The sequence below is a fragment of the Puntigrus tetrazona genome, chromosome 20 (assembly GCF_018831695.1).
Source record: "Puntigrus tetrazona isolate hp1 chromosome 20, ASM1883169v1, whole genome shotgun sequence".
Lineage (NCBI taxonomy): Eukaryota > Metazoa > Chordata > Actinopteri > Cypriniformes > Cyprinidae > Puntigrus > Puntigrus tetrazona.
In genome coordinates, this window is record NC_056718.1 from 13247623 (window position 1) to 13274031 (window position 26409).

At 38.4% G+C, this 26409-nt stretch overlaps 4 protein-coding genes and 1 long non-coding RNA gene across 9 annotated transcripts in view; 2 read left to right on the plus strand and 3 right to left on the minus strand.

The window, feature by feature from the left end:
* Positions 1 to 12858, minus strand: part of LOC122325041 — a 46410-nt gene extending 33552 nt beyond the window's left edge. The window contains exons 1-2 of the long non-coding RNA XR_006247251.1: positions 12682 to 12858; positions 180 to 253 (exon numbers count right to left, since the gene is read on the minus strand). This is a non-coding gene — a long non-coding RNA (uncharacterized LOC122325041). The remainder of the gene's footprint in view (positions 1 to 179; positions 254 to 12681) is intronic.
* ccn2a (cellular communication network factor 2a) lies at positions 9015 to 11792 on the plus strand. Its single transcript, XM_043219871.1, has 5 exons — positions 9015 to 9316; positions 9518 to 9734; positions 9827 to 10078; positions 10239 to 10450; positions 10572 to 11792. Exons 1-5 carry the CDS (start codon positions 9257 to 9259, stop codon positions 10866 to 10868), a joined length of 1038 nt encoding a protein of 345 aa, XP_043075806.1. The 5' UTR covers positions 9015 to 9256; the 3' UTR covers positions 10869 to 11792.
* A 440-nt stretch (positions 12859 to 13298) lies between the features above and the next one.
* LOC122324483 lies at positions 13299 to 16662 on the minus strand. 2 transcript variants are annotated; one of them, XM_043218917.1, is made up of 7 exons: positions 16533 to 16662; positions 16120 to 16172; positions 15991 to 16018; positions 15542 to 15889; positions 15192 to 15320; positions 13998 to 14205; positions 13299 to 13485 (listed from the first exon to the last, which is right to left on the minus strand). In XM_043218917.1, exons 1-7 carry the CDS (start codon positions 16550 to 16552, stop codon positions 13477 to 13479), a joined length of 795 nt encoding a protein of 264 aa, XP_043074852.1. In that variant the 5' UTR covers positions 16553 to 16662; the 3' UTR covers positions 13299 to 13476. The 2 variants fall into 2 exon arrangements, with proteins under 2 accessions (XP_043074852.1, XP_043074853.1); XM_043218918.1 differs by lacking the exon at positions 15192 to 15320.
* Positions 16663 to 17823: 1161 nt separating this feature from the next.
* Positions 17824 to 21488, plus strand: fam228a (family with sequence similarity 228 member A). 2 transcript variants are annotated; one of them, XM_043220074.1, is made up of 8 exons: positions 17824 to 17888; positions 19585 to 19726; positions 19799 to 19876; positions 19957 to 20151; positions 20641 to 20721; positions 20828 to 20915; positions 21072 to 21216; positions 21313 to 21488. In XM_043220074.1, the coding sequence occupies exons 2-8, from the start codon at positions 19658 to 19660 to the stop codon at positions 21383 to 21385; spliced, it is 729 nt and encodes a 242-aa protein (XP_043076009.1). In that variant the 5' UTR covers positions 17824 to 17888; positions 19585 to 19657; the 3' UTR covers positions 21386 to 21488. The 2 variants fall into 2 exon arrangements, with proteins under 2 accessions (XP_043076009.1, XP_043076008.1); XM_043220073.1 differs by having other exon boundaries at positions 17832 to 18407.
* Positions 21489 to 21697: 209 nt separating this feature from the next.
* The window catches only part of itsn2a (intersectin 2a), a 37367-nt gene continuing 32655 nt past the window's right edge, over positions 21698 to 26409 (minus strand). For all 3 annotated transcript variants that reach the window (XM_043220070.1, XM_043220071.1, XM_043220069.1), the window contains 9 exons: positions 26009 to 26192; positions 25585 to 25683; positions 24724 to 24891; positions 24385 to 24594; positions 24176 to 24297; positions 23915 to 23997; positions 23745 to 23828; positions 22865 to 23038; positions 21698 to 22788 (listed from right to left, as the gene is read on the minus strand). In XM_043220070.1, coding sequence (XP_043076005.1) covers positions 22631 to 22788; positions 22865 to 23038; positions 23745 to 23828; positions 23915 to 23997; positions 24176 to 24297; positions 24385 to 24594; positions 24724 to 24891; positions 25585 to 25683; positions 26009 to 26192 — 1282 coding nt within the window. In that variant the 3' untranslated portion in view covers positions 21698 to 22630. The remainder of the gene's footprint in view (positions 22789 to 22864; positions 23039 to 23744; positions 23829 to 23914; positions 23998 to 24175; positions 24298 to 24384; positions 24595 to 24723; positions 24892 to 25584; positions 25684 to 26008; positions 26193 to 26409) is intronic.

Genomic DNA, 26409 nt, shown 5'->3' on the forward strand with positions numbered 1-26409 from the left:
AGAAGTGAATGTTATTCAAAGTCTGACTGTGACCATTAAGTAAATAAGCCATAACACCTGTAGGTCTTTTTAGGCTGTCAGACTCTGACAGCTCCTTCAGGAAAAGCAAAGCCACATGAATTTACTAGGTGAATGCAATGTTTTGAACTAAATATTCATTGGGGGAAAAAACAACATACCAGGTTCCTTTGATATCTTTGGATCAGGAGCAGTAAAATTGGGAAGGATAGCGGCGTATCACGCTATGAAACACCTGTTTTGGAAAAAATGGTAAAGAAAAACAGTTAAGTCACACTCCCTATGAATGAAACATTTACCTTGGCACATAATGAAACAAAAAAGGTAGATTTGGCCAACAGTACTCAAAGCATTTTCAGGAAATCAGTTAGGAGTACTTGCCAAATTACAACAAGAACGAGAGAGAAAATGGTATTCCTGTTAAATCACCCAAAAGCAAACAGCCGATGTCGGCTTATGAAAGGCGGATAATGACTGTTTGGGTACACTGCTTCCTCGCTTCTAAATGAACGAGGCAAATTACACAAATAAATGAAAGGAAGTCAAGTTTCCGACTTTCTTATTTTCGTGCAGTCTATTGAATGCCAAATGAAGTTAACACCTGGGCAAATTGGAGAACTTGAAAGAAAGAGAGGAAAAAAGTGGTACTGTGGTACTTTTTAGAGCCCAGAACACTGAACGATCATGACCTACTCTGCAACTCAATGTATGAAGGTGGCATGCAAGTAGTTATAGATGACTGAAGACATTGAAAGAAAACAGAGACTGTAGAGTTGACATCTGGCAGGGTAGCGTGCTAGATTGGACATGTTGTTAGTAGGTCAAGACTCGACAGTTGTCTGGAAAATGTCTCTTTTTTGGGCACCTCTGTGGCCTGCTTTAATATTTCTTCTGCTAACATGATTTGCAAGCTATAGCAGCAAGCATAATGATCTAGGTCTGAGCCATCACAAAGACAACTGCTACTGTTTTTTTTCAGTTGCTATTAACTCTTGACGTCACCTTCATATTCAACATTCTGTTTTCATTTGATAATGTCATGCACGGATAACACTGTGTGTCTTCTTTTGTACAGAACGGTAATCCTACCCACGGACCCACATGAATTGCCTTTTAAGGGAAAGTTAAGCACAAAGATGGCCCGAGCTGAATAAGATGCCTTTCCAATGAGGGATTCACCACAAGCAATACTGCTAAAATAAAGACAAAGATTTTTTGTGCACATCCTGTATTTTCAGAACTTGGAATTTCAAAGCAAAACCATTTTGTAACACACAAACTCTGATCTGATTGTGTATAGAAAGTAAACCACAGATCCTTTAGGCATTTTATTGCGCCTATATTGTTTAAACATGACAGAACAAAGCTGGCTCTGAATAAATGAGTGCACTAGCATATAAAACAACAATGAATAATTATGATGAACACATCTTAGACCTCAAATCAGATGTAACAGTTGTGTACTTATATTTACATCATATGTATATTTCATCAAACTCACACATCTTAAAAAATGTAGCCACAAGACTTGTATTTAAATCCATGATGGAAAAAAAAGTTGAAACCATCACAGAAATTCTAATGGTTTCCACTATAAATATCATTACAAACATCATAAACCTTTTTTTCATGGCCTTTTTTCCTAGTTATAACATCAGGCTACATTTTGCCGCTTTTTATTTTGCTCTTGGCTTAAAATGTTGTTATGTAATAATTAAGCTAGCTAACATTTAGCATGTGTGGATAGACATTAACTTGTGTTGAACCCGGAACATTCCTTTACACAAACTGCTGAATGATGCAGTTGAGCCATGAATCATCAGGAAAATGCTGTTGAAGACAGGCCCCAGTGTTGAACGATGGGGCGAGGCGCATTTAAGCAGTTATGTTTGTGAGGATAAGCGCACAGTAGCGGACAGTAAGCTAGCAGTGATAGATTCCTCACCGAATGAGCAGACACTTTCACTCTTTCCTAACCTCACCTCTGCACTGCTCTGACTCATAACATGTCTGTTATTCAGGCTTTCGGCTTGGGGGGAAATACTGGAAAATACTCCTCATTCGCTATGCTACCATTACTAGTCACTATGCTGTTTTGCTAATCTCCATTTTAGACAAAAAGATTTTAAAAGACTACAATGTGTGAGTTTGTAAGCTGTGTTAAATAGACTGTGATGTGTTATTAACTTCATCACATAGTTCTTATTGAGTGATGTGGTGTTATGCCACATGCTACATTGTTTGTTATTTTAACTGTCAGGTACGGATGCATCAGACCTAACTTTGTGGCTGTTTTTGTGTGTGTTGTGTGTCACCCGTCTACTATTTTCACCCTTTTGGGGAAACATTCCTGTTCTGCTTGTGTTGGCACTGAAACTCTGTCCTGTACTGGTCACATGAATCAGAGCTTTTCATGGCTGCTGCCACAGACATCCACCCTTCGCTCTCTGGACACTGTAGAAGGCCAACATTACACATTTAAATAAGGAGATCAACAAAGAGCAATTATATAACAACTAACAGCTAGAAACGGACAGAAAATGCTGTATGTATCAAATCTGTACTTTTTACTGAGCAAGGATGCCTTCAAAAACATAAAACTATTTTTTGTCAAAACATTGAATTAGGAATGTTTCTTGAGCAGTAATTCAGCATATTAGGATGATTTCTGAAGTTTCACGTGACACTGTGAAGTCTAGAGTAATGGCATCACAGATATAAATTACATTTTAAAATATAATAAAATAACACATTTTTCGTATTTAAAAATAATAATACATTTTTACTGTATTTTTGATCCAATAAATGCATCCTTGGTAAGCATGGAGAAAAAATGTTATGTGTATATATTATGTTATACATTTAAGTGTTGTTACAGCATACATACTTTTTAGCCACTAAATATAAATAAGGAATGTCTTAGTCTTTCCTGAAGTTAAAATTTTATTAACCTATACTTACATACAATCTCTTACTTTCCATAAATGCCCAATTACTGTCCAATCAAGAAGACCATAAGAGCGAAGACAGTGAAACAGCCTATAAATGTAGAGTTCACTGGTACAAACTTATCTTCTTGTAAAAGCATCTATCACTCATAAATCTCAGCCTGTTATGACCTTTTAAGTCTCATTGTGGGTGTCTAAATACACATGGCTTGAGACGCCACATACGAACAAAACCATCCTATTTGCATGAGGTCTGCAGAGGCTTCTGCAAACAGCCAATCTCTCTGAGAGATTGAAAATATGGAGCCACATCTATAGAAGGTTCTAGTAACTGCTCTGTGGGGGCAGGAGGAGATGCATACCTTGGCGTTGTCTGGTAAAACAGTAATGTTGGTGTATGTCTAGGGGAATGGGCTGTTCAGAGGCCTATATTTGGAACACTGTTCTTTGTCGTGGCGTTCGAACCACGACCTGAATTGCAGGAGAGGACGCAATAAACTGAGTAAAGTCAGTCAGGCGGCCGTATGGAATATCACTCAGTGTGATTGGTGGAAAGCACAAAATTGTACAGGCTTAGTTCTGTTACTGAGGAGACTTTCTCGCTGTAAATCGTACAAGAACACACAGAAGACCACAACTCTTCCTTAGATGTTCTGTTTTAGTTTGAAAAATACCTTCAAATGTTTACTGACCATGACCATATTTCTTCCAAGAATTCACATTTATCACCATGGCCCAAAGGCCGTTTACCTACTGTAACTACACTGCAGCTATGAGGGGTCATTGTCTTTTTGAAACATAAATATCAAACGATATACAAAATTTGGAAAATAGCTAAGTTATTTGATGTAGTTAAGTTGATAGTGTCTCAAAACTACAAAGTAACTGAACACAAACAGATGGTTACTATAGTCCAAGATATCTAGAAGCAAGAGCTTAGCTGCCACTGTTAAGTTTACGGGCTCCTGTTATCCAGGCTATGAAAAAGAGGGGGAAAACGATCAGATTTTGACCTAAACCCAATGCTTCATTTAGTTGCTGGTAACATTAGACACCTTCAAAACTGGGCTTGTGGCGCAGATGAAATTTAACTGGTTTGCACATATTCCAGCTTCCTCGCTCAGATCAAACCTTTCAACAAATCAACCACTGTTTCCCACCACATTCCATCCTTTAAGTTTCAAACAAAACAAAACACTCAATCCTTGATAGCCTTTTCCACAACCCACCCACCCCATCATGCCCCTTTAGTTGTCTCATAAATCAAGCAACCTATTCTGAGGGACCCAATTTCTACATTTTTTGCTCTCAGACTACCCTAAATGTTCTAATGAGCGGTGTGGGTTTTCGCTTCTAGACATGTGATGTTGTACGGTGGGCTCGGGCCAGTCTGGACTTTGAATCAATGCAGTCTGACCCAGCCGCACCATTTCAAAGGGCCAAAACTGCAGCCCGTAACCACCATTAACTCCGTTTGCCGTGTCTGCCACATGTGGTATTTAAACTGAGGCTGAGGGAGGGTCAGTTTGAAGTTTCAAAGCGCGGAACATTCTTTTAACGGCCAGCCAGAAGCCAATTATAGAGGCAGCCGCTTTAGATGGGAAGGCAAATTGAGGGGCAAATAATCTTTCTTCGAGTTTATTTTATGGTTCAGCACTTATAGCTGCTTGAGCCTTTTGATGATGATAGCTTTTTACACTGAAATATGTGATACCAGTCTAATTTATGTTGTTACATTAAATCCCTCAGCAGCATGGTTTGATCAAGCAGAAGCAATCAAATATGCAAACTGAGGTAGTAATCATGTAATCATCCTAATTTACGATGGTTGATTATTTGGTGTCTGCTGATACTTGCAATATTCAAATCAGTCCACTTACAGTCACCCCACTCTGTTAACAAAAAATATGCTTGTCCCCAGAATTATGATTAATGTTACACTGGAAAATGCTTGTGCAGCAGAGGTGTTAAGTGTGAATTTTATGCCTTCCATATGGTCAATCCAACAGAAGCATTTGTGAATTGTTGTGGTTCAAATACTGTGAGGACGGTTGGAAAATATGGACCATTTTTGGCATTTCTATAAACATAAAGTTAGCATACATCATCGAGGCTTGAAACTTCAACACATGTGAACCCACTGAACCTATAGTAGCCTCTTCTGCAGAAAAGTGTTTCAATCACATATAATATAGGTATATTTAATGAATTTAATGAATGAAATACAATTTTATTAAAAAAATCTCAATTTATCGTCATATTTGTTGACTAGTCATAAGGCTTCCACTATGGCATCATCGCAGATAGGATGGGGGGGGTGGGGGGCTGATGATGTAACTAGAGGAGAAGTGAGAGATGCATGGGCGTGAGGAACGTCAGGAAAATCCCATGAGGAATGCTCCACTGAATCCCACAGGAATGTGGCCGCAAAAACCTCTGCTGCACAACAACCAAGCAACTGAGGGCATCCCTCTACCACCACCTCGCCAGCCAGACATAGGAAGCTCTGAATAGGAAGTGACTTAACAAACCACAACATAGGATTTCCAACTGTTTACTCTTATAAACAGAATTACTCCTTCTTTGTTCCTTGCTAAAGACCATGTCAAAAGCCACAAACCTGAAGACATGTATGACCAAATTGCTTCTGCTGAATAGGAACAATTGTATATAGGAGTGATTATACAGTTTCTGAATTTGATAGGATAGCAAAATTGCAATAGATATCCTATAGAATCTATTATTTTTGAATTTCTTTAGACTGCAGTCACAGCAGGCCTGTTTTCCATCTTTTTAGCCTTCTGTTCAATTAACTTGATACATGAACTCTACACATGTATATTCAAACATACTTGTTTATTGGATGGGTCCAGTCACTTTTCACCAGCCACATTAGACTATACAAAGAGCCAGTCCAAAACAAAGACTTGGTTTGGGTAAAAACACCAGTACTGTATAGAGGCATATTTTGGTTGAACATTGGTAATCCGAGCACTCAAATTAACTGGTCTGGGAGCTGTCCAGACAGAAAGAAAATGGGACCTCGGAATTTTGCAGTGATGGAAAATTGCTTCTGGCAGCCAGAATACAGCTCCGAAGTATTCAAGCTTTGTTCGTTTTTGTCTAGAGAACAATAAACAGACTCCAAATTATGTGCAGAACACCCACCTGCCTCCTAACCCTGACCCTACATGTCTTTGGAGGAAAGTGAAATGAAGTCATGTGACCACACACCCCAGTGACTTCTGTCAACAGGTTTTCATTTCCCTAATGCCTGTCTTTTCCATTACATCATTAGATAGTGACCTTTGACCTTTCTCAGCGACTGATACATGCATACTGTCTTAGTGGGCCAAATTTAGTCCTGTTTGCTGATCGCGTCACTCTTACCAGTTTTAGAACCGGGTCGTCATTTACAGCCACCTTTAACCACCAGTTATTTAGCCCACTCTTTAAACAGTTACCTTTTTCACCTCCCAACATCATCAGCTTTTCCATCATCTTCTTTTAGAGCAGTGTGTCAGCTCGAATAAACTCTATGAGGGGGGTTACAAATATGCCTCTGTTCAAAGAGCTGGCAGAAAGTTGTTTCTGAAATATTCTGTTGGTGGTAAAGTTTCGGTCTTCCTTTATCCTCCTAGGGAGGTAGTAAGCATGACATTAAAGTTTAGCAGAGCTGAAAGTATTTATCTTTGCTTCATTGGGGCAGGAATGTAGCTGCAGGCACTAAAAAAGCTTAATGCAGACTACGAAGGTAAGAACGGGATTCTTACACACACCTGAATTGCGCCACACACAGCTATGTTTATTTAGCCACCAGACTCTGGGCACAGTCCATCCAGCTCAGACACAGAAAAATTTGCACAGACCACCACACGCATAGACCATTGTTAAGGACCAAGACTTAACAGATATTATGCCTGCATTAGAAATACAATATATACGTTAAAAATGTATAAATTGACTGAACATATTATTTCGTTTGATGAAGGTCAAAACCTGAGCCAGGTAACAAATTTAGTATCTCATCGGGGTTCAAGAAAACAAATAACAGTAAAAAACCTTTCTGGCCCATTCAATTCAGTCAAAACTGTAACATAGAAAATACTAAATGCTAATTGTAATTTTTAGCAAATGTCTTTTTATATGTGCCAGAACAAATATCTATTCTCATTAAATATTGTGTTTTATTTCTATCATCAAATTGTTTAAAAAATTGGTCACATAAAAATATGTACCTCTGTGTACTTTTTGCAGAATATCGTTTTTACGACGCAAATGTCCGCTGACTAGAGCTTGAATACAGGCAAATTTTTATTATTTTGATATAACAATGTACTGCTCTGTTCTTATTACGTTGCTTCAGACACATATTGCAACTGTTCAGAATTTAAATATCTGGGTACGGTCGCTAAAAGTTAATGCATGTTGGAAACATGTCGTACAGCAGATCCAGCCCTAGACCCATGCACCCGATAGAGTTAAAAATACAATCTTTTATGCAACCGTGCCATATCAACCTCCTTATATGCTAATTTGAACATAGTTATATGAATAATAGCAAATTGCATTTATAACAAATTTTATGTATTTTTGTTATCAACATTTAGTTGTAGGCCTACATCTCATCTCATCTTTAAGGGGTTTGAAGGGGGGTAGCAGCAGCTTTCAGCCCAGTCAGAATGAGAGGTTGTTGACAGACTGGGTACATTACAATCCTCTACACCGGCAACACTGTTTCCAGACTAGAGGGAAAGAGTGTGGACAAGAGAATGAGCAGGAAGGTGGGGGGGCAACAAGAGCCTAGAGTGAAGATTCCCATATAAGGCAAGTCTTCCTCTGAGACTGTGTGCATGTAGTAACAGTATGTCTGCTGGCAGGGGGATAACATTCCTTCACCTCCCGTTTCTTTGGGAGTTTTTCATTTCCGATTCGCCGGCTGGCAAGAGGCAGTGCTCCCTTTCATAAGAGTGAGGAGGGGAGTCTGGGGATCCTTCTTCTTCTTTTTTTTTGTTAAAAAAAATATACAAACGCTACAGTCTAGCCACTTTCCTGCTGCCTTTCTGTCTGTGCTCTGTCTGCTGTCTGAAGGCGCAAAATAGAATCGCACCTGCACTGTAAAACACACAGCTGACTAAACGTTATTAGCCAGGTGAAAGTATACAATTACAGAAAAACAGTCTGATTAAAGCAATTGGTCAGAATCCAGACAGAAATCCAGTGCCACAAGACAACTTATGTAAGATGTGCAAAAAGGCAAGTTTAATAATAGTAATACATCACAAAGAATTCAAAATAAATGTATATTAGCATTTTGTACATCAAATGATAATTCACCAAGAAATTTTTGTTCTAAACCTGTATGAATTTACTTCTGTGGATCAAAAAAAGAAGATATTTTTCAATAACTAATGCTAATAATGAAAGTCAGTGGGGTCTAACATACAGACCCCAACAACATACAGTAATATGCCACTGACTTTCACTGTATAGCCTATATACAAAAATAAATAAATAAATATATATATATTTATTTCTTATTTAACAAATATATCTTCTTTCTTAAAAAAGAATTTGGAAAAAGCATGAAAGTGACTAAATACTTAAATAATGATGTTCATTTGTTCAATGTTCATTCATAGGTGAACTGTCTTTTAACTGATGCATATCAACCACTAATAAAATGACACTGTCATTATGAGCAACTGTCAATCACCACATAGTTATTTAGGGAACAAAACACTGAAGGCAAAAATCTAGTCTTATTAAATCTGAAAAACATGCAGACATTTAGCAAGACAAATTGCTTAAACTACCACCAAGCAACGCCAATGTAATGCCAAGACTGCACTTTTATTTTGCTATGTGACAGCCCAGGAATGTAGGATGGCAGTGGGTGCAGGTTTAGTGGAGGGGGAGAGGGGAGTGGAGAGTGGAGGGGGGCAGGAAACTAGGAAAGAATGCCAGGAATGCCCATGTTTATCCAGCGTTCCATTGAGGTGGAGGCAGTCCACCGCAGCCCAGCGTGTATAAAGGTAGCTCAGCTGCTGCCGGAGAATCAGAACACTCCAAGTCCTCCAGAGAGAAGCAACAGTCGCTCGACACGGCTCAGCCTAAACTTTATACAGAAGCTAAACTCTAGCTTTCACTCGACACGATCAGGAGGAACTGGAGACTACACAACGAGATCACCTTGATCAAATCTGAAGAGAAGACTGCGTTACAGCGGCAAGACCTTGTAGGATCCCAAAAGAAGATTTTTCTCTTTTTTTAAAGAGATTGAAAAGATCATGTTTTCTGGAATGAATCTAAGAGTAATTTTTCTGCTGTGCCTGACTTTCTGTGGATGGGTAAGTCCTTTTGATGCACTATTATAATAACGAAACTACTATCCTGTTTAAAAGGGATCCAGTCTATTAAGAATTAGCAAGAACAGACTGTAACGTTAGTCTTTTCACAGACATAAACAAAGTTCTCATTTAAACCCATTTTTAAATTCATTGTTGAGCTAATGTTCAATGTCTTACAAGAACATGTGTCTTATTTCTCAGGCTGTGGCTCAGGAGTGCAGTGGACAATGCCAATGCCCTGATGTACCACCCCAGTGTTCGCCCGGTGTGAGCCTGGTGCCGGACACCTGTGGGTGCTGCCGGGTGTGTGCCAAGCAACTGGGCGAACTTTGCACAGAGAGAGACGTTTGCGACCCACACAAAGGCCTTTACTGTGACTACGGCTCCCCAGGCAACCGTCGCATTGGGGTCTGCACAGGTAAGGGTCTTGACCATTGACATACAGATGCTGAATATATAAAATCTACATTTGAATCAGAGTTGTAACCAACTTCTGTCTCCGTCCCACAGCGAGAGACGGTGCCACTTGCGTTTTTAACGGCATGGTGTACCGCAGTGGAGAGTCCTTCCAGAGCAGTTGTAAATACCAGTGCACGTGTCTGGATGGCGCTGTAGGGTGCGTGCCCCTCTGTGGGATGGACATCAGGCTCCCCAGCCCTGACTGCCCAATGCCCCGCAGGGTGAAGGTCCCAGGAAAGTGCTGCGAGGAGTGGGTGTGCGACCCCCCCCACCAGAACACCTTTGTGGGATCAGCTTTGGCAGGTGAGCCTTTCTCAATCTCGAATGTTCCATGAGTCAGAATTGCCAAAGTAGTGATTCAGACATAGTAATGGTTTACGTTAAGGAATGGTGATTGGAATGATATGAACAGTATGATGGCATGGAAGGAATGTGATGAGTAACGTTTTGTCTTGTCTTGTAGCTTACAGAGAGGAGGAAACATATGGACCCGATCCCTCCATGATGAGAGAGAACTGCCTGGTTCAGACCACAGAATGGAGCGCTTGCTCAAAGACCTGCGGATTGGGAATCTCTACCCGTGTCACCAATGACAACCGCGAATGCCGCCTTGAGAAGCAGTCCCGCCTCTGCATGGTCCGCCCTTGCGAGTCACACCTAGAGGAGAAAATCAGGGTAAGGGTATCAGCAACTTACCTCCCTAACCATTGACAGTGCAGCTCCCTCTTGGTTCCACTGGCGCACGATGATGACATGTTGAACTTGAAAGCTAAGTTTTCGTTCTTTGTCTTTACAGAAAGGGAAAAAGTGCATCCGCACCCCACGTGTCTCCAAACCCATGAAGTTTGAGATTTCTGGCTGCACCACTACCAAGTCTTACAGGCCCAAGTTCTGCGGCGTTTGCACGGACGGTCGCTGCTGCACCCCTCACAGAACCGCCACCTTGCCCATGGAGTTCAAGTGCCCTGACGGCCAAGTCATGAAGAAGCAGATGATGTTCATCAAGACCTGCGCGTGCCACTACAACTGCCCTGGGGAGAACGACATCTTTGAGTCCTTGTACTACAAGAAGATGGTCGGTGACATGGCGTAAAGAGAAAGGGGCAATGATGCCAAGGAGTTCCATGCAGTGACTGTCCACTTGAATCGAACAGATATCCATCTCATATCTCAGCACAAAGTACTTGTTTGTCTTTTTATGGTTTGTTGCTTTCATTTTACATCTTTTTGCGTGTATGTGCCTGTATCTTGTACGTGGACTCTGGATTTATGTGCTGTATGTGTATTCATTTGTCAAGGTGGATGTCTAAGGCTAGGGGGTGGGGATTGTAAAATGACCGGGCTCTGTTCGGACGCCCCCTAAAAACAAAACTGCACTATAGTCCGACTCTGTGACGCCCAATGTCACTGATTGGCAGATGACGCCAAGCCCCTCCCCTAAACTGTGGTGGGCCGATTCAGATTCTGAGAGCAAAAATAGTAAGAAACGGAAGGCAGCTTTTAACCCCAGAAGCTAATCGCCTCACCAAGCTGAGAGAAGGCGGAAGAAAGAGACAGAGAGAAACTCATGTGCTCTTATGTTTTAGTTGATTTTGTCAGCTCAGAGTTTGATTGAGCTGAACCGAGACATGAAGTTTGGCCAAGATCTATGAAGGTTAATATAGCACTGAGTGTTTGACTTCGACTGTCTGGCCCCTCCTGATGGGAGAGCGTCAGTAACCCTGTCAAAAAGACTGGATGAATTGTAGCTTCATTCTTTTTTTTTTTTTTTTTATAACAGTATCTATTTTTGAAAGCTGTAAATAATGTACATATTTTGTACAGCTTAAGTTAATTTAAATTCAAAGCATTGTTGTTTTTCTTATTTTCTTGCTTCACCATGTTTAATAATAGCTTCATGTGCTGACTTGACTGTTCTTCTTACGGTTTGTCCAATATTTTATTGAGAAGTGTGACCAAAAAGTTACATGTTTTCACTTTTGTAGTTTGAAATAAAATATTATATTTTTTATATAAACCTTGTCATCTTTTGAGTCATTTTCGACCTGATATAACAGAGTCCCTTCCAATGGCAACTGGGCACCTGATGTCAAGCACACGTTAACACCATGTTTTCACAAAAGGCTTTCATTTTCACACTTACTTCAATGTCATTTTTTTCACCACTGCAAACCACACAGTTACATTGTGTGTGGTCCATCAAGCTCAAGACCACACACAGTAACATCCTGACATATTCATAATCACAGTACATATACAGATAACGTATAAAACAGAAACTAATGTATAGAGACTTTCATGTGCACAGCTATTTCACCGTAACATAAACATATACAACCGATATACACTACCATTCAAGATTTGTGGCCAGTAAGATTTTTTAGAGGTTGAAAGAAACATTGTAATACATACGTAGTATTATTTTTCAAAAAAGTACAAAAAAAAGTATTTAAGTTGAACTTTCAGGAGTTAATCAATGTAATATGCTAATTTGGTGCTTAGGTAAAATATTTTTTTGTGGAAAGGGTTCTTCCGGTAATAGAAAATACAAAAAAAAAAAAGTGCAACGTGCAAATGAGGAAAACAACTAACGAATTATGAAAACACAGAGACTATGTAAACGTTCAGTCAAGTTTACAGTAAGTAGTAAACACGTGATAAGTGGTTTTAGGAAAGGACAAGAACAAAACAGTGGAGGCACTGCTTAAGAGGCTGTAAGTGTTGCAGAGGAGCCTGAGGAGCTCCAATGAACACTGTTAGAGATAAAGCACGCATAGTCGTAGTCATAACACGTGTTGACGAAACAACTCCGCTGGCTAAAAGAAAACGTGCACACGCCTTTTCCAATTTTTCCAATAATAACAACAATATTAATAATGCTATTAATAATAGGTAAATAAACTTACTTAATTGCTTGTTTGGAACGGTTTTCCAAATGACGAGGACGCCCCACAAAGTCAGTTACTCTGTTTTAATGAATTTGCAAACAAACCATTGACGTAGAATGAGCGCCATCTAGTGCATCGACTGTAGTAATACAGTACTCGTGTACAGATAGGATAAACGTACTTGACAGTGAGAAAGTTGGTGAATGGTTTCGCAATGCATAGCTCATCGTCACATATGTTAAGAACATTAAGTGCTCAGTCTTATACTTTTATCTTTTTTTGTTTGCTGGCGTTTTTAATAAAAAGAATTTAGAGCGCATTTGGCTATCAAATATCACGCAGAAGGGTTATTAAAGGTTATTAATGTCTTGTTTTACCTGTGTCTGTGATCCATTTTCTTAGTTGCTGTAGTTTCTGATTAGCATGCTCCTGTTTCTGTTCCTGTTGATTAACTATTTAAAGTTTATTTAAGCCCTTAGTTCTCTTTCTTCTAGGTTGGGCCTTGTTTATAGTAGTGTGTGTATCGCTTTCCTGTTTCTTGTGTTTTATTTCCTGTGTTTATTAAAACTCCTTGTGAACCGTCTTCTTAGTTTTTTTGTTTTGTTTTGCACAAAAAAAAAATTACACAATCAAGCCAAGTCGTAATCAATCCATCTTTATTTTGCTTTTTAATTTGCGTAAAGGAAGGCTTTTTGTGTCAAATATTTCTTTAAATCGTGAAACGTGCTCAATCAAAGTGTTCCTTTTTTTGTTCGTTTAAGCCTTGAAACAAATTAAAAGGAATGGTCCAACGGTGTCCCTCTTCAGGAAATTTTAACGGCCCTGGTAAAAAAAAGAAGACAAAAATCACATATGAGCCTTACAGTTTGTTGAAGTGCATTCGATGAAAGCCTGACACTTTGTAGAGACTATGCAGACTGTGAGTCAGAGTCACTGAATGTGTATGGTTTGATATGGGCACGTTTTCACATCTTAATTGTAGTCTGACACGTAATGACAACTGAGATCCCACAGTGTGGCATGTTTATCATGCTTGTACAGTCTGACAAGCAACAATAAGGACTCTTACTCTCTAAATTGTGCAGTGTGGGTGCTTGTTCTGGGGACCCACCACTTGGCAGATTTCACTGCCTATGTCATGAACCTGATTCAAATCACAAGATCATTAGGCTAATGTGTCAAATATGACATAAATAAAATGTGCAGAGCAGTTGTCCCCAGAACCAGGATTGAAAGCCACTGCTCTAAAACGTTCTGTATGGTGACTGTACCCCTAACATTTCAGTTTAAAAACCTTTTGTCTAACAGTACAGTGAAATAAGCAATAATCATACCTCTCTCCTATGGTTATCTTGTGGTATATTAACATAGCCAATAAGCAGGATGGTGAAATCTTCAAAATCAGCATTCTTGGGGTTGAAATTATCATATCGTAACTTTGAATTATCGTAGAGAATCCATCGATCAAAATGATTTAACCCCACAATCATATGAGTAGGAAGGGATTTCCTCGTCATCAGCAAAAACTGAAGTTCAAAGGCCCTTAAAGAAAAGTGGTTAAAAAGTTTCAGTGGAGGTGTTATGCTCATTAGCAGCTAAAGCAGCAATACAGTGCTGAACCAGAAAAACAACTTGACCAAGAAAATCTGATATAGCAGATGTTGTGGTTCTTGGAATTGACCGTTCGCAAAGACCCGCCCTCCTTAGTTACTGTTGCCATGACTCACAAACAATGCAGCTCTCATACTGCACACGTGTTGTCAAGCAGTGAAAAAAAAATTCCCACCATAATAAGTTTAAACCAACCGTAGTTAATCTACTCTTCTGTGATTAATCTAGTCTTATTTGTGATTGAGGCTAGAAGGGATACAGCAGCGGCTACTTAGCATATTCGTATTTACAAAGTTTCCGAGCCAACAATATAGCGTGAAACATATAAAAATGGTTTTACAAGCACAAGGTGAAGTAGTTTTGCTACTTCTGAGTGTTCCAATGTCTGTCTTTTTGCAATAAAGGACCTGTCATAGGTAGATGCCAGGTCCATGGGTAGATGACATGAAGCGACACGAGGTTATGATGAGCACACATCTGCATAAACATCTCGATTGGGGTGAAGCTCACAGGATTTTGTTCACAGAATGATAGGAGCACACGTTTTAACATATGATTATATATATTATATATAATATATTATATAACATATATAACATCAGCCCTGAAATCCATGCATACAGTGGCAGACATGAGAGGTTTTCTGGTATGTAAAACAAGTACTTTAAAAGAACTGTTCGGCTTATCGCCGTTACTGTGGCAGTCAGAAACAACACAGCTTGACCCTCCACACCCTATTTATATTGAAATTTCTATGAATTTCTATGGGGACCGGCAGTGGATGTCGGTGCAAGATGGAGGATGGCAGCATAATACACACGATCAGATTGGTCAGATAGCCTGTCAATCAAGTTCTTTGCAATCATTCAGTTGTACGATCAGTTTGAGAACAGTGTTACAGCGTTTTTTGCCTTTACCTGCCATAATCGTCATCAATGCATAGAGGTGGCCTTGTATCCATTGCCTGATTTATTTCCACTAGGACCAGCAAAGGATTATGATCACGGAAACCCAGGGCATGCACATTGCCAAGAGATTTAAATGTGCTGGTTAGAGAAAAAAATAAAGCTAAATGATGTGGATCATGTTGGCTCAGAGGTAAGGTAAACTAAAGTTGAGCTTAATATATAAATCTTTTTCAGTTAAATCAACAGTGTGTTCTTATACTGTACACGTTTACATGGTGAAAACATCAAGTATTCCAAAAATACTGATTTCATTTCAGAGGTACTAGTTTAGAAAGGGAAACAATAGCAAATGCAATTACCTTAGTTTGTCGTTGCCGAGTATAAATTCATCAAACATGTGTAAATGGTCCTTTGGGTTACTCCAAGCATCCATTACGTAGTTTTCAGTATTTTCCGTCACAGTAACATTACAGCAAAATAACCAAGATGCTTTAGCTTCATTATACATTCTAGCTCTTAAGAAGACCATAGGTGCCCTCAGTTTTACAAAAGAGTTAAAAAGAGATGCTATATGGTCATACTGAATATAGCAAATAAATAAGGCCATCATAAATGAATCAGGAACGCATGTGTTCACGAATTTAACTGGGCCAAATTCACCATCATCTTTTAAATAGATGGAGTAAATATTGATCCTAGAATCAAACCTGAGGAAAAAGAAAATATTTTAGCATTTTTTTTTTTTTTATGAGATCATGACTGATGCTAACAGAAACTTTTTATCATTTTTATCATTAACATCTCTGACCTTGACACAATCTTCACCAATTCATCGGCTGTTAGAAAAAGGAGAGAGATCATATTTAATATAGAAACTAATTTACATTATTTAGTCCTAACAGCATGCTTATTTGATGAAGCTGGTGTCATTTCATACCTTTTTCTAAGAGTTCATTGTATCTTTTTTGTTTCCAGGAATACAAATCGAATCTATTAGAAAAAACAGACACGGTGTTTACACCTTTTGAAGAAATCAAATAAAAAACCTTTAATAAGAATTTTAGTGGAATGAAAAATCTGTGAATGTTTGTAAAACTTTCTCCTGAGTCTTTATCAGATTAAGAAGTAAAAAGATGGTTCAGTTTTATATTGATAACGAACGTCCATGTTCAGTTGTTTTGACTAGAAGAAACAGCTCTCTATACACTAATCTAGCCGAATACATTGTTTAGTTTGCCCAAGCAATATGTATGATCTTTTCACCGACAAAGCTTTATAATAACAATATAGGATCTGCTATAAGCATCTATTGTTACTTTGACCTTTTAGAAAGGTACTGTTTATGCTTACCTTAACGTCTTCGATTCCATGTCGTAGTGTTTTGCGCTACGTGCCCAAGTGAGTTGCTCCGGAAGTACAACCTTTTTATTTTATCACGTGTAAGGTATGACTCAAACATGTAAAAACATGTATTTACATATTGCATGTAGCATGAGCTGTTCATTGTCTGATTGTTATTGCTGCCTAGTGTTTCATGACATTCATTCTCTGATGAGAAATACAAAAGGCTACTTTATGTCAGGAATTATTGTAACTTAAATCCCTTTCACCTAAGGGACCTAAACCAACAATTCTCAACAATGGGACCAGATGACCACCAGGGGGAGTCAGTAAACCCTTGTGTTTGTGTTGTGGTATGTTGTGGGCTTTGCATAATTCACCAATTAGGCATTAAAGATTACTTCATGATTTTCATTCTTTTTCATTTTGCGGTGAAAGCCTGATTCACAGCTTTGATGGTCCAAGGGGTCCCAGTGCTGCCTCAAAGGTTTCTGCCACAGACACCTGTGTCCCAAAGATCCTGTCAGAGTTGATTCAGTAAACGGGGTGAATACCACCCTAAAGGTTCCGAATGCTCCTGCCCCAGAGCTGGCTGAGGTCAGAGTCACAGGCAGCACAGCGATTACTTGACAGGATGCCTTTCCAGCGCTTGCCTGGTCCCAGAGCTTCCTGTTCCTGTCTGAAGGTTCTTGCTGCTGCAACCCCAGAACCTGCAACAGCTCCAGCGCTCTGTTGTACCAGTGTTTATATCAAAACTTCCCGGGGTTTCAGCCAGTGATGGAGTCCATGGCCGGTCAACCTTTCTGGTCTCAGAGTGTCCTGCTGAAGCCACTCTGGTCCTTGAAGTTTCTTTCTCAACTGCTTTAAAGCATCTTCTCATAGCCCCAGTGTTTCTTGTCAGCGGCGTGATTCCTCTGTACACACCTGGAGCCGTATTAAAACACAAAGTTGGTGAAAATAAAAACAAAATGTGCAGTTTTATCGGGAAAAACTGATGTAACCCCTCTTCTCTGATTACACGAAGTGAAGTATTTCACTAGTGAGAGACCAGATAAACGTTAGAAAGATTTCCTATGGATTTGTAAAGGGCCACATGACAGTTTAATGATAGCCTACAGCAAAATACAGTTTAGAGACAGTTTGGTGATAACTATAAGCAAATATCGAGCCGAAAACAGAGTAGATAAACCTTTAAATGGCTTAAAAGCTAAGACACGCTATGACAATGCCTGCATATCTAAAGGAGCGCGCGCACGGTTCCTCTGAGTTTGAGAGACGTCACCATAGCAACACAAGGGGCGCTCGCTCTGCCGCTAACAGGATCGCTGGGTGCTGCTGCTGCTTCCGCATCGTTTCGACGACGCCGTGAGTATCAACATTAAATATGTGTGCCGATTCATCTTTCATGAGTGTACTAGTAGGGTAAAGTCCACAGATACCCCGTTACTCATTATTAACTTGCTGAGTGACTGAGAGAATCCGTTTGAATACAACTGGCCGTATTAATCCTTTTAAATCTTTAATAAAGCAGTTGTTTTATTGTTGTTTTCAGAGCGATTAAACCTGAAGTTTATCAGACACAATGAGGGAAGCTTGATCTGTTCGTCTAAATCTGTCTGAAGTCTATTTATGGTGGACTGCTCTTGAAGCTGAGTGCAGGCGCTTTGGCTCGAAATTACAATTAAATGTTTGCTTTTCAGTTGCCATTTGGTTAATTGTCCTCTCTAGATAAGTTATGTGCGGGTGGTCCTGCCAGGCGGAGTCTTTCAGCACTGTACAGCTCAGGACTTCATGCACGGATACCCTTTCTTTCTTCCCTGCATGTAGAGAGGTGTCAGGGTGTCCTGTGCTGAAAGCTGCTGGGAACTAGATGCTGCACTTCAGGTTACACTCTCTGAACGCAACTTTCCCGTTATGTCATAGCCTCATTACACCATGGAGACCAGACTTTCACAATACTGAAACCTAATTATTATGAATATGAATTATTATAAACAAATAATAATAATTATTATTATGCTCCCACGGAATAATTATTTTCTAGTATTCTAACATTTGTCGTTCTAATATCATTATGTCAGTGCATTCAGGAGGAAATATTGAGTTGTTCGTTGCAATAAAGATTGGCATATGAAATAATAGATTTTTTTAACTTTTGAATATGCATATGTTTTTAAGCAACATAGCTTTAAAGCAATGGCATCTTTGTAACAGGCTACATAAAAATGCATAAAAATATTATAATTATAATTATCTCTCTCTTTCTCTCTCTCTCTCTCTCTGTCTCTCTCTCTCTCTATATATATATATATGTTATATATTTATATTTATATGTTTCTCCCAATTATGTCTTAGTAATATTTAAATGATTACTTTTTTTGGTCTTAAAGTAAATGTGGTTCTAAATCCTGATGCATCATAATAGATATTTTTTAAATAATGTATGGATAATAAGATAATACTAAAAATATAAATGTTTTTTATGCTTTATAAATTATTTTACTGTAATTCTTTATATGCTGGAATTTCCCAGTTCTCTTCTATTATAAGGCTTTAAATGGTTAAATGCACCAGATTTTCTAACCACAAATGCCAACATATTACTCAACATATTACTTTTAATGTCTGTAAACTGGTTGCTTCTACATCGTAGAGTTGATTTCAGAATATTTATGTATGTTTTTAAATCTCTAAATGGTCTTGCACCCCCATACCTGTCCGAACTTTTAAATCTGAATATGACAGGCAGGTGTCTACTGTCCACAAAATACTTTCTAACTCTACCTCACACACGACAGAAGTCAAGAGGGCATTGTGCATTTGCCGCTGTCATAGCCTTCCCTTTTATCTGAGATCCCTGTCCTCTCATTTTGATCATTTAGAGGCATTGAATATTAAAGCAGGCTTTGAAGGGCACATTCAGCAGAATATTATTCGATTTAGAAGTCAGATGTCAACAAATTAAACTATGTTTATACATAAATTTAGGTGAGTAATGATTGTGGATTGAGACTGTATTCTAAATCTATAAATGTCAGTGTTGTTGCTTTGGTTCTTACAGTGTCTTCAAGCGGCTGTCATCAGTGAACTTGTCAGACTGGAAATTCAAATGCAGTCTCCGACCTACTAGCACAATGACACATACAATTAATGCAGATGACATGCAACATAGTCTTTCTCTCAGCTCCAAAAAACAACTGCAGGTACACCCACATTTGCATACACACCGACCACATATTATATAAATGTTGCAGCAACTCCCTGTTCAACCGCAGGAGCAATTGCATTCTGAACAGCAAGAAGTTGATGCCATTATTCAGCCGCTGCTGGAGACTGAGGCTGGATTCGTAAAGGTAATCTATTTGGCGGCCTTTCAGACGTAAATCTTTTTGTTACCTCAGAATCATTCGTGTTTTTGTGTGTGTAAGTACAGAACCTGGATCGCTACGTCACTCACAGAGGCGCACTGGACCTGAGGAAACGTAAACTGCTCCATAAGCGCTGGACACAGAGTGTGTGGCAGCCGGTACAGCAGAGCATTGAGCAACATTTTACACACCACGGCTACACGGAGACACAGAAGATGAGCTGCATGCATGCACACTACATCAACTACTGCAATGCTAAGGTACAGGTACAGTATCGGAGGCGATGCTGCTCATCAATCTACTTGAAATCTACAAGAAATTATTCCATAAGAGATCAGAACGTCAAATATACAATTTATTATTAGTCAGGTAAAGATTTATCATGCCAATAACATACTCAATTAGAAGCCAATTCAGAATTCATGTCGATATAAAACATTAAATTCCCAAATATTAATCTAAGAGTAAGAGATGCATACAGTGATCTTTTAGAAAAGTGTGAAGTATGGAGACACCCCACACTACGGACTGATCTGGCTATAGAATCACGTCGTCGTGTTTGGTCACTGTCCTTGTATACTCAACTCAAGAGGACAAAGAAATCTTAAAATCTGTTGTAAAACCATAAAAGACCTTTTTGGTATTTGGGTTCCCATGCTCCAGGGTCGGAGATAGATCAACATTCTCAAAGACCCTAACAGAGGACACACCCAACCTACATAATAACTAAATGTATATTGTGTTTTCAGGGTTTTGTGTTTCTAGAGAGTTATGATCCTCTGGAGTACAACCCCTTCCTCCACCATTTCAACACACCACATTATCGCAAAGTAAGTCATCTTTTAACTAAACACAATTCATTAACAGAGGTGTGCAAGTGATTTAGTGAAGGGGGAAAAATCTGCTTTTCTGTGCAAAAACACCCCACCTTTGCAGATTTCCACCCCACCTTTGGAGGATCCCCTGTCTCTTCAGTCACGAGCCAGGATTAAGGAAAAGACAGCAATACTTCGCTGCCAAACAGGTGCTGTCAGCTAATAATTCGTTTTCTTCATCTATTTGCTGTTATTCATGACCAGGCTATTAAACGGCTTTGTGGTTTTCTTTGAGGGAGAATTTATTGAAACACAAGAGGTAAACAAAATGGCTTGCGTTATTACTTTTAAACTGTGTATTCAAGGTCATGCATATCGTCGTCAACAAGTGGAGGAACTTCTTCAGAGTCCACCTGTTTCCCAGCAGAGCTGCAAACAGTCACGGGTCAAAGCCTCCCGAAACACTGCCTCAGAGAGACTTTGGGAGAACCGCGGTCTGTTTAAATCAAGGTACTCGCTTCAGGCTCGATGTTGAGCTGCTTTTGTGTCAATAATATGTTTTTAGCGCTTGTTTTAGTAATACTGAGGTCATTTCTCTGCGTTCAGGAGTACATGCGCTCCATATTGGGCTTTGGCAGAGGAACGGTGCTTTCTCCCTCAGTGCTGGTCCTGTTGCTGATGACATCATTCATTAACTATTTATTGATATGAGTTTGTATGTACACACACAGGTCTTCCTCTATTGAGAATGGTGCTTATTAACATTAAAGTATAATAAATGATCTGGTGTGCAGTGTGTAATTTATCTAGTGCTTATTGAACAATGAATATTCTGTTTTTCCATATAACTGTAAGGTGATCAGATTTTTACAATCAAATGTAGTTTGAGCCATGTTGAACAAAATATATTAGGAATAGTTCCCACTTTAGTTTCACTTTTTAAAAAATGTTTTTCATATTTTTTATTATGTGAAATAAAAACAAAAACCCATTTTATTATAAGCATTAAGTTTTTATTTTTTATTTTTGTCTTTGGTGTATATGAATTGTACCCAAACCCATACAAGAATCTATTCCTATAGATGTTTATACAATTATGCATTAAACAAAGAACAAATAACACACAAACCTTTGACATTCATCATCAACATCCAGATCCAGTCTGTTCATAAAGCAAAATGCTGTTATTAAAATCATCAATGGAAAACCATAAAACCAATATTATACATTCATAAAGAATTAATAAATCTTCCTTAAATTTGTGCAATTTATTTTTAGCATCATTTGTGTTCCATCACACAGTAACATATGAATTTGGTATTTATATAATTAAATATATTAGTGTTTTTTAAAAACTTCAGTATTTAATAATAAAACAATTAAACATGCGCTGAAGGGCTAGGGAACAGGTTAGTGAAATCTACAAATAAATGAATTTCAGCAATTTCAGTGACATAATTTTAGTCCATTTATACATAGGAAGGCTGCGGGTGACTGATAATGCTGAGCTGTGTATTTCAGAGCTGTCTCTACTCTATTGTTACTATCTTTGGCTTTTAAAGAATGAAAAGAAAAGTAAGGCACATTACCAAAGTTTTAAAAAAGGAGTTTTGTTTGAACTAAACGGCCGAAAAGTAGAATATGTTCAGATTACTGATGCGCTTTAAAACCATACAAATTTCAAAGTACAAACCAATTCCTATCCCAAACAAATCATCATGTGATTAATGTTCCCCATTATTCAACATAAAGCCTGTTTGAGAGTAAATACAAGCTTCTATTCCCTGCATGTAAACATCTGTTAAGTGGTTCACCTTTTTCATATCAAAAGTCATTGCTAAACTTTTAAAAATGAACACTAATTAATAAACTTTTATGAAGTGATTTATTAAATGTTGTAGTTCTAATGAAACAGATGTGGTGTTCACGGGTGAGTTGTTTGATCGTAGAGCTGCAGGTCAAGCCGAACTTTGACCTCTCCGGTTGGAACTTCATGAAGCAGCAGACGCCGTGCCAGTGGGCCTTTACCATCTTGATCCTTTTTTATTGTTGCTACGGGAACTTCAGTACGGCCTAGAAAATCTGTGTTGAAAGCACAATCTGTTAAAGAAGTTCATCTGATTGTGTGTATGTATATTTAGTGCGTGTGGAAGCCCACCGTCGGGAGAGAACTGGTCCCTCTCAAAGACGGTGAGGCAGAGGACGTCCTGATACAGGTCTTTGATGAAGAAGTGGCAGTTGAAGTTCCACTTGGGGTTGAGAGTGTCTGGCTGATGACGGGACGTGTAGCACTGAGCGCCCATGGTCAGCTCGCAGTATGGGTTACTCTTCCCTGTAAAATGATCAAAGTTATCTTCAAAACCTAAAACCAAAATGCTTTGATTAACTTTTTTGATCCACTTAAACTTTTTGACTACTGTATACATTATTTTTGAAATATTAAGGTTTACTGAGGCTTAAAATAATAAAAATACTCAGTTTGATATAAATCTCAATAATAAACTGATATATTTGACTTTAAAACGTAATAAAATAAATATACTGTAGCTATTTGTAGTATTCTAGCGATCTATGTAGTATTGTCTAAAACTACAACTGAAAATGTAAATAAATTATAGGGTTGTGCTTTGAAAAATGTAAACATTTTTACATATTGCTAAATAATGAGTGTTAAAAACATAAAAACTACAAAAACTAGAAAACACAAAAAAATAATAATTAAACTACTTTAAAAAACAAACTTAAAATGAGTTTAAACAAAAAAACTTGCAAACTAAAGGCTATATGGTCAGTGATTAATAAAGTAACTCTGGGATGTGAATAGAGCTCAGATTGTGTGTGTGTGTGTGTGTGTGTGTGTTGGTATTTGTGGTTTATGAGGACATAAGTTTGTTTAATGACATGAATGACACATTTATGAGGACATTGCCAATGTTCTCATAATTCAAAAGGCTTAAGAAAACATTGTGCCTATGGAGAGACCCCACAAACTACAAATGTTAGCGTGTGTGTGTGTGTGTGTGTGTGTGTGTTCTAACCGTTTGGTTTGCAGGGCTTTAACTCTGTCCCCTCCAGGACTGTTACCAACAGTCGCCCGATTCCACTGTTCTTCTGCGAACGAGCTAAACAACACACACGGTTTTCACCAGTAAAGCTACATTCAAATCACATTGACTTTGACTCTTAATAGTCATCAAAAAATCCCAACCTTGATATGCCTTTTCTCTTTTCAGCTTCTCAGTCTCTATGAAGTGGTCAGATGCTGCTTTGATCTTCTGTACCCATGTAGTCCTAATTGAACCAGAAAATGATCACTACTGTTCTACAACAGATACTCACTGTAATAAATTAGTATTTCTGTTTCATATCCTAAACTGTGAATGATTTATAGCCTTTATTTTGCTTGACAATTGCAGCTTTAGTTCTTTATCTGAGCATTTCAGCTTTAAAGTTTGTACGCAAGTTGTACCTTTCATTAATAGTGTCAGTCTTAAGAGTGTAAACACGATCGATGTGTGAGATGTGAAAAACAGGATCATCACTGGAAGGGTCAGAGGGCATCTTTACCAAGACCTCATTCAGAAACACTGGCTAGAATAAAAGAGACAGAGAGTTTAACAAAACAGTGTAATGCAGCGAAATACAAGCTCCGGATGGACACCCGTCATGTTGCGTTACCGTTTTATACATCTTGTACTGTGCATTCGAGTTGGGATTGAAGAGTTTGTCAGGCCCAGATGAGAACTGTTTGGAGGTGTAGGTGAGGAGCAGGAAGTCGTTAAACAGGAAGGCCCAAAGCTCCTTGCTGCTCTTGGTCTTGTGTAGTTTGCCGCTGTGCAGCAGTTTTCGAGGGCCCAGGCAGTTCGTCAGAGAGTTAAAAACGAGGTGCTAAAATGAGAATGTTACACAAAACATTTTCATAAATACCATAACACATAGTAAAAGCTGTTGTTTTACACTTAGAGGTCAATACGTAGCACAAAAAGGTCAAGAGCAGCTCTCCTGCAGTGATCTCACCTCGATGAGTCCATCACACAGCACGTGGTTCTGGATCCATTCCAGCCGGTCAGAGTTCTCCTTCTCCCTCACACCCTCGTTCACCTGTGAGCACAACTCCTCGGCCTGCTCCAGGGCCGCCTGCAGGCTGCTTTGATCTGCGTGAGTTGAAGGGGTATTCTCCAGAATCTATACAGTCAGATTACAGAAACAGCAACAAATGATAAATACACGTCATAAAGAATATTTCTGAATTGAATAAAAAAAGGTACATTTTAAAAGATGTTTTTTAATATATTTAGGTTTTTGTTTATAGATTTGTATGTACAGTGTATAAAGATATATATACATATATATATATACATATACATATTCTAAAATGTATTTTTACATTTATAAATTTATATTCATATGATTGACATCACTCATGTTGATATATCACTCGGGTTAATAAACATAATAACACAATATTACTGTATTAATCTTAGCAATAATTAAACTGATCAACACTGTTATTCATTTTAAAGTATTTTACAATATTTGCTGTGCATACTTTTTATTTATTTTTTATTAATTGATGAAAGTTTAAAAGAGCATTTATTTGAAAAATAAATTAACAATGTTGAAGTCCCCTTTGATCAGTTTCAATCTCTGATTTAAAGTGTTTATTTCTTTAAAAATAAATGTCTTCTGGACCCCAAACTTTTGATTTAAATAACAAATATACACACATAGAAAAAAAATTTTATATTATGCTCATCTTTCATAATCTTGTTTTCTATTCTTCAATTTTTAATTTCTTTCCTATTTCCTGTGACTTTCTATAATAGCTATTATTTCTCTCATCATTCTATTATTAAATGTGATCATTGCTTCTCGTACGTTCTTGATCAACAGTGGGTAGCGTGTGATTCTCTGCATGGGTTTCAGGAGGAAGCTGGACAGTGGCATTCCTTTACAGCGGTAATTACTGGCAATTTTCTGTGAAGATAAACAGAATGAAGAGAAGGAAGTGAATCGAATTAATGTCTTATCACTATCAACAGTGAATTCGTCCACAGGGTTCCAAGAGAGAGTAGTAGTAACCAACAGCACCATCTTGTGGACTGCTGTGAAAAATGTACAAAACAACTAGTTTTACTAGTTAGGACACAGCGTAAACAACAAAACAACACTAGACCAAAAATGTATTCAAAATATTTACTGTTATATTATTCGCTTTTGAATACAAACTAGGCTTAGCGCTACACTTGCCTGAAAGTAGTAGAATGTGAAAACTTGCGCTGTTTTACTGTACTCCATTTACCTTCAGGAAGAGTTTGAAGTCAGGCGATTTGTCTGTTTTCTGCTGCAGCAGGGCCGCGGCATTAAGCTGGCAGCTGCAGAGGCGAATGTAGGCCTGCATGTGAGAGAGCTCTGAGGACAGAATATCACCCACCACCTGCACCGGCATCCGCTCTCCAGCCATCTTCTTACGGACACGCAGAGCTCTGAAAAACACACGAGATATCACCTGGAATATGACGCACATATAACATAGACTGAATACATTTGCTCTGGCTTGTCTTGAAATCAAAATGTACTTAGATTCATTATGACTTCAGCCACTCCACTTGTAGATGATACACTAAACATCGTTTTTAGTAATTATTTGTTATACTATGATTATATTATTATCCAATACTTTTTTTAAGTAAAAATAATATC

What these genes read in the sequence shown, in the direction of transcription:
- ccn2a (XM_043219871.1), top strand. Translation starts at nt 9,257, where the DNA reads ATGTTTTCTGGAATGAATCTAAGAGTAATTTTTCTGCTGTGCCTGACT. An exon ending in TCGCATTGGGGTCTGCACAG is followed by an intron (nt 9,735 to 9,826) that starts GTAAGGGTCTTG and finishes TCCGTCCCACAG; the next exon opens with CGAGAGACGGTGCCACTTGC. An exon ending in TGTGGGATCAGCTTTGGCAG is followed by an intron (nt 10,079 to 10,238) that starts GTGAGCCTTTCT and finishes CTTGTCTTGTAG; the next exon opens with CTTACAGAGAGGAGGAAACA.
- LOC122324483 (XM_043218917.1), bottom strand. Translation starts at nt 16,552, where the DNA reads ATGGAATCGAAGACGTTAAG. An exon ending in ATGGAATCGAAGACGTTAAG is followed by an intron (nt 16,173 to 16,532) that starts GTAAGCATAAAC and finishes TTTTTCTAATAG; the next exon opens with ATTCGATTTGTATTCCTGGA. An exon ending in CAATGAACTCTTAGAAAAAG is followed by an intron (nt 16,019 to 16,119) that starts GTATGAAATGAC and finishes TTTTTCTAACAG; the next exon opens with CCGATGAATTGGTGAAGATT.
- fam228a (XM_043220073.1), top strand. An exon ending in GCTCCAAAAAACAACTGCAG is followed by an intron (nt 19,727 to 19,798) that starts GTACACCCACAT and finishes GTTCAACCGCAG; the next exon opens with GAGCAATTGCATTCTGAACA. An exon ending in CTGAGGCTGGATTCGTAAAG is followed by an intron (nt 19,877 to 19,956) that starts GTAATCTATTTG and finishes GTGTAAGTACAG; the next exon opens with AACCTGGATCGCTACGTCAC.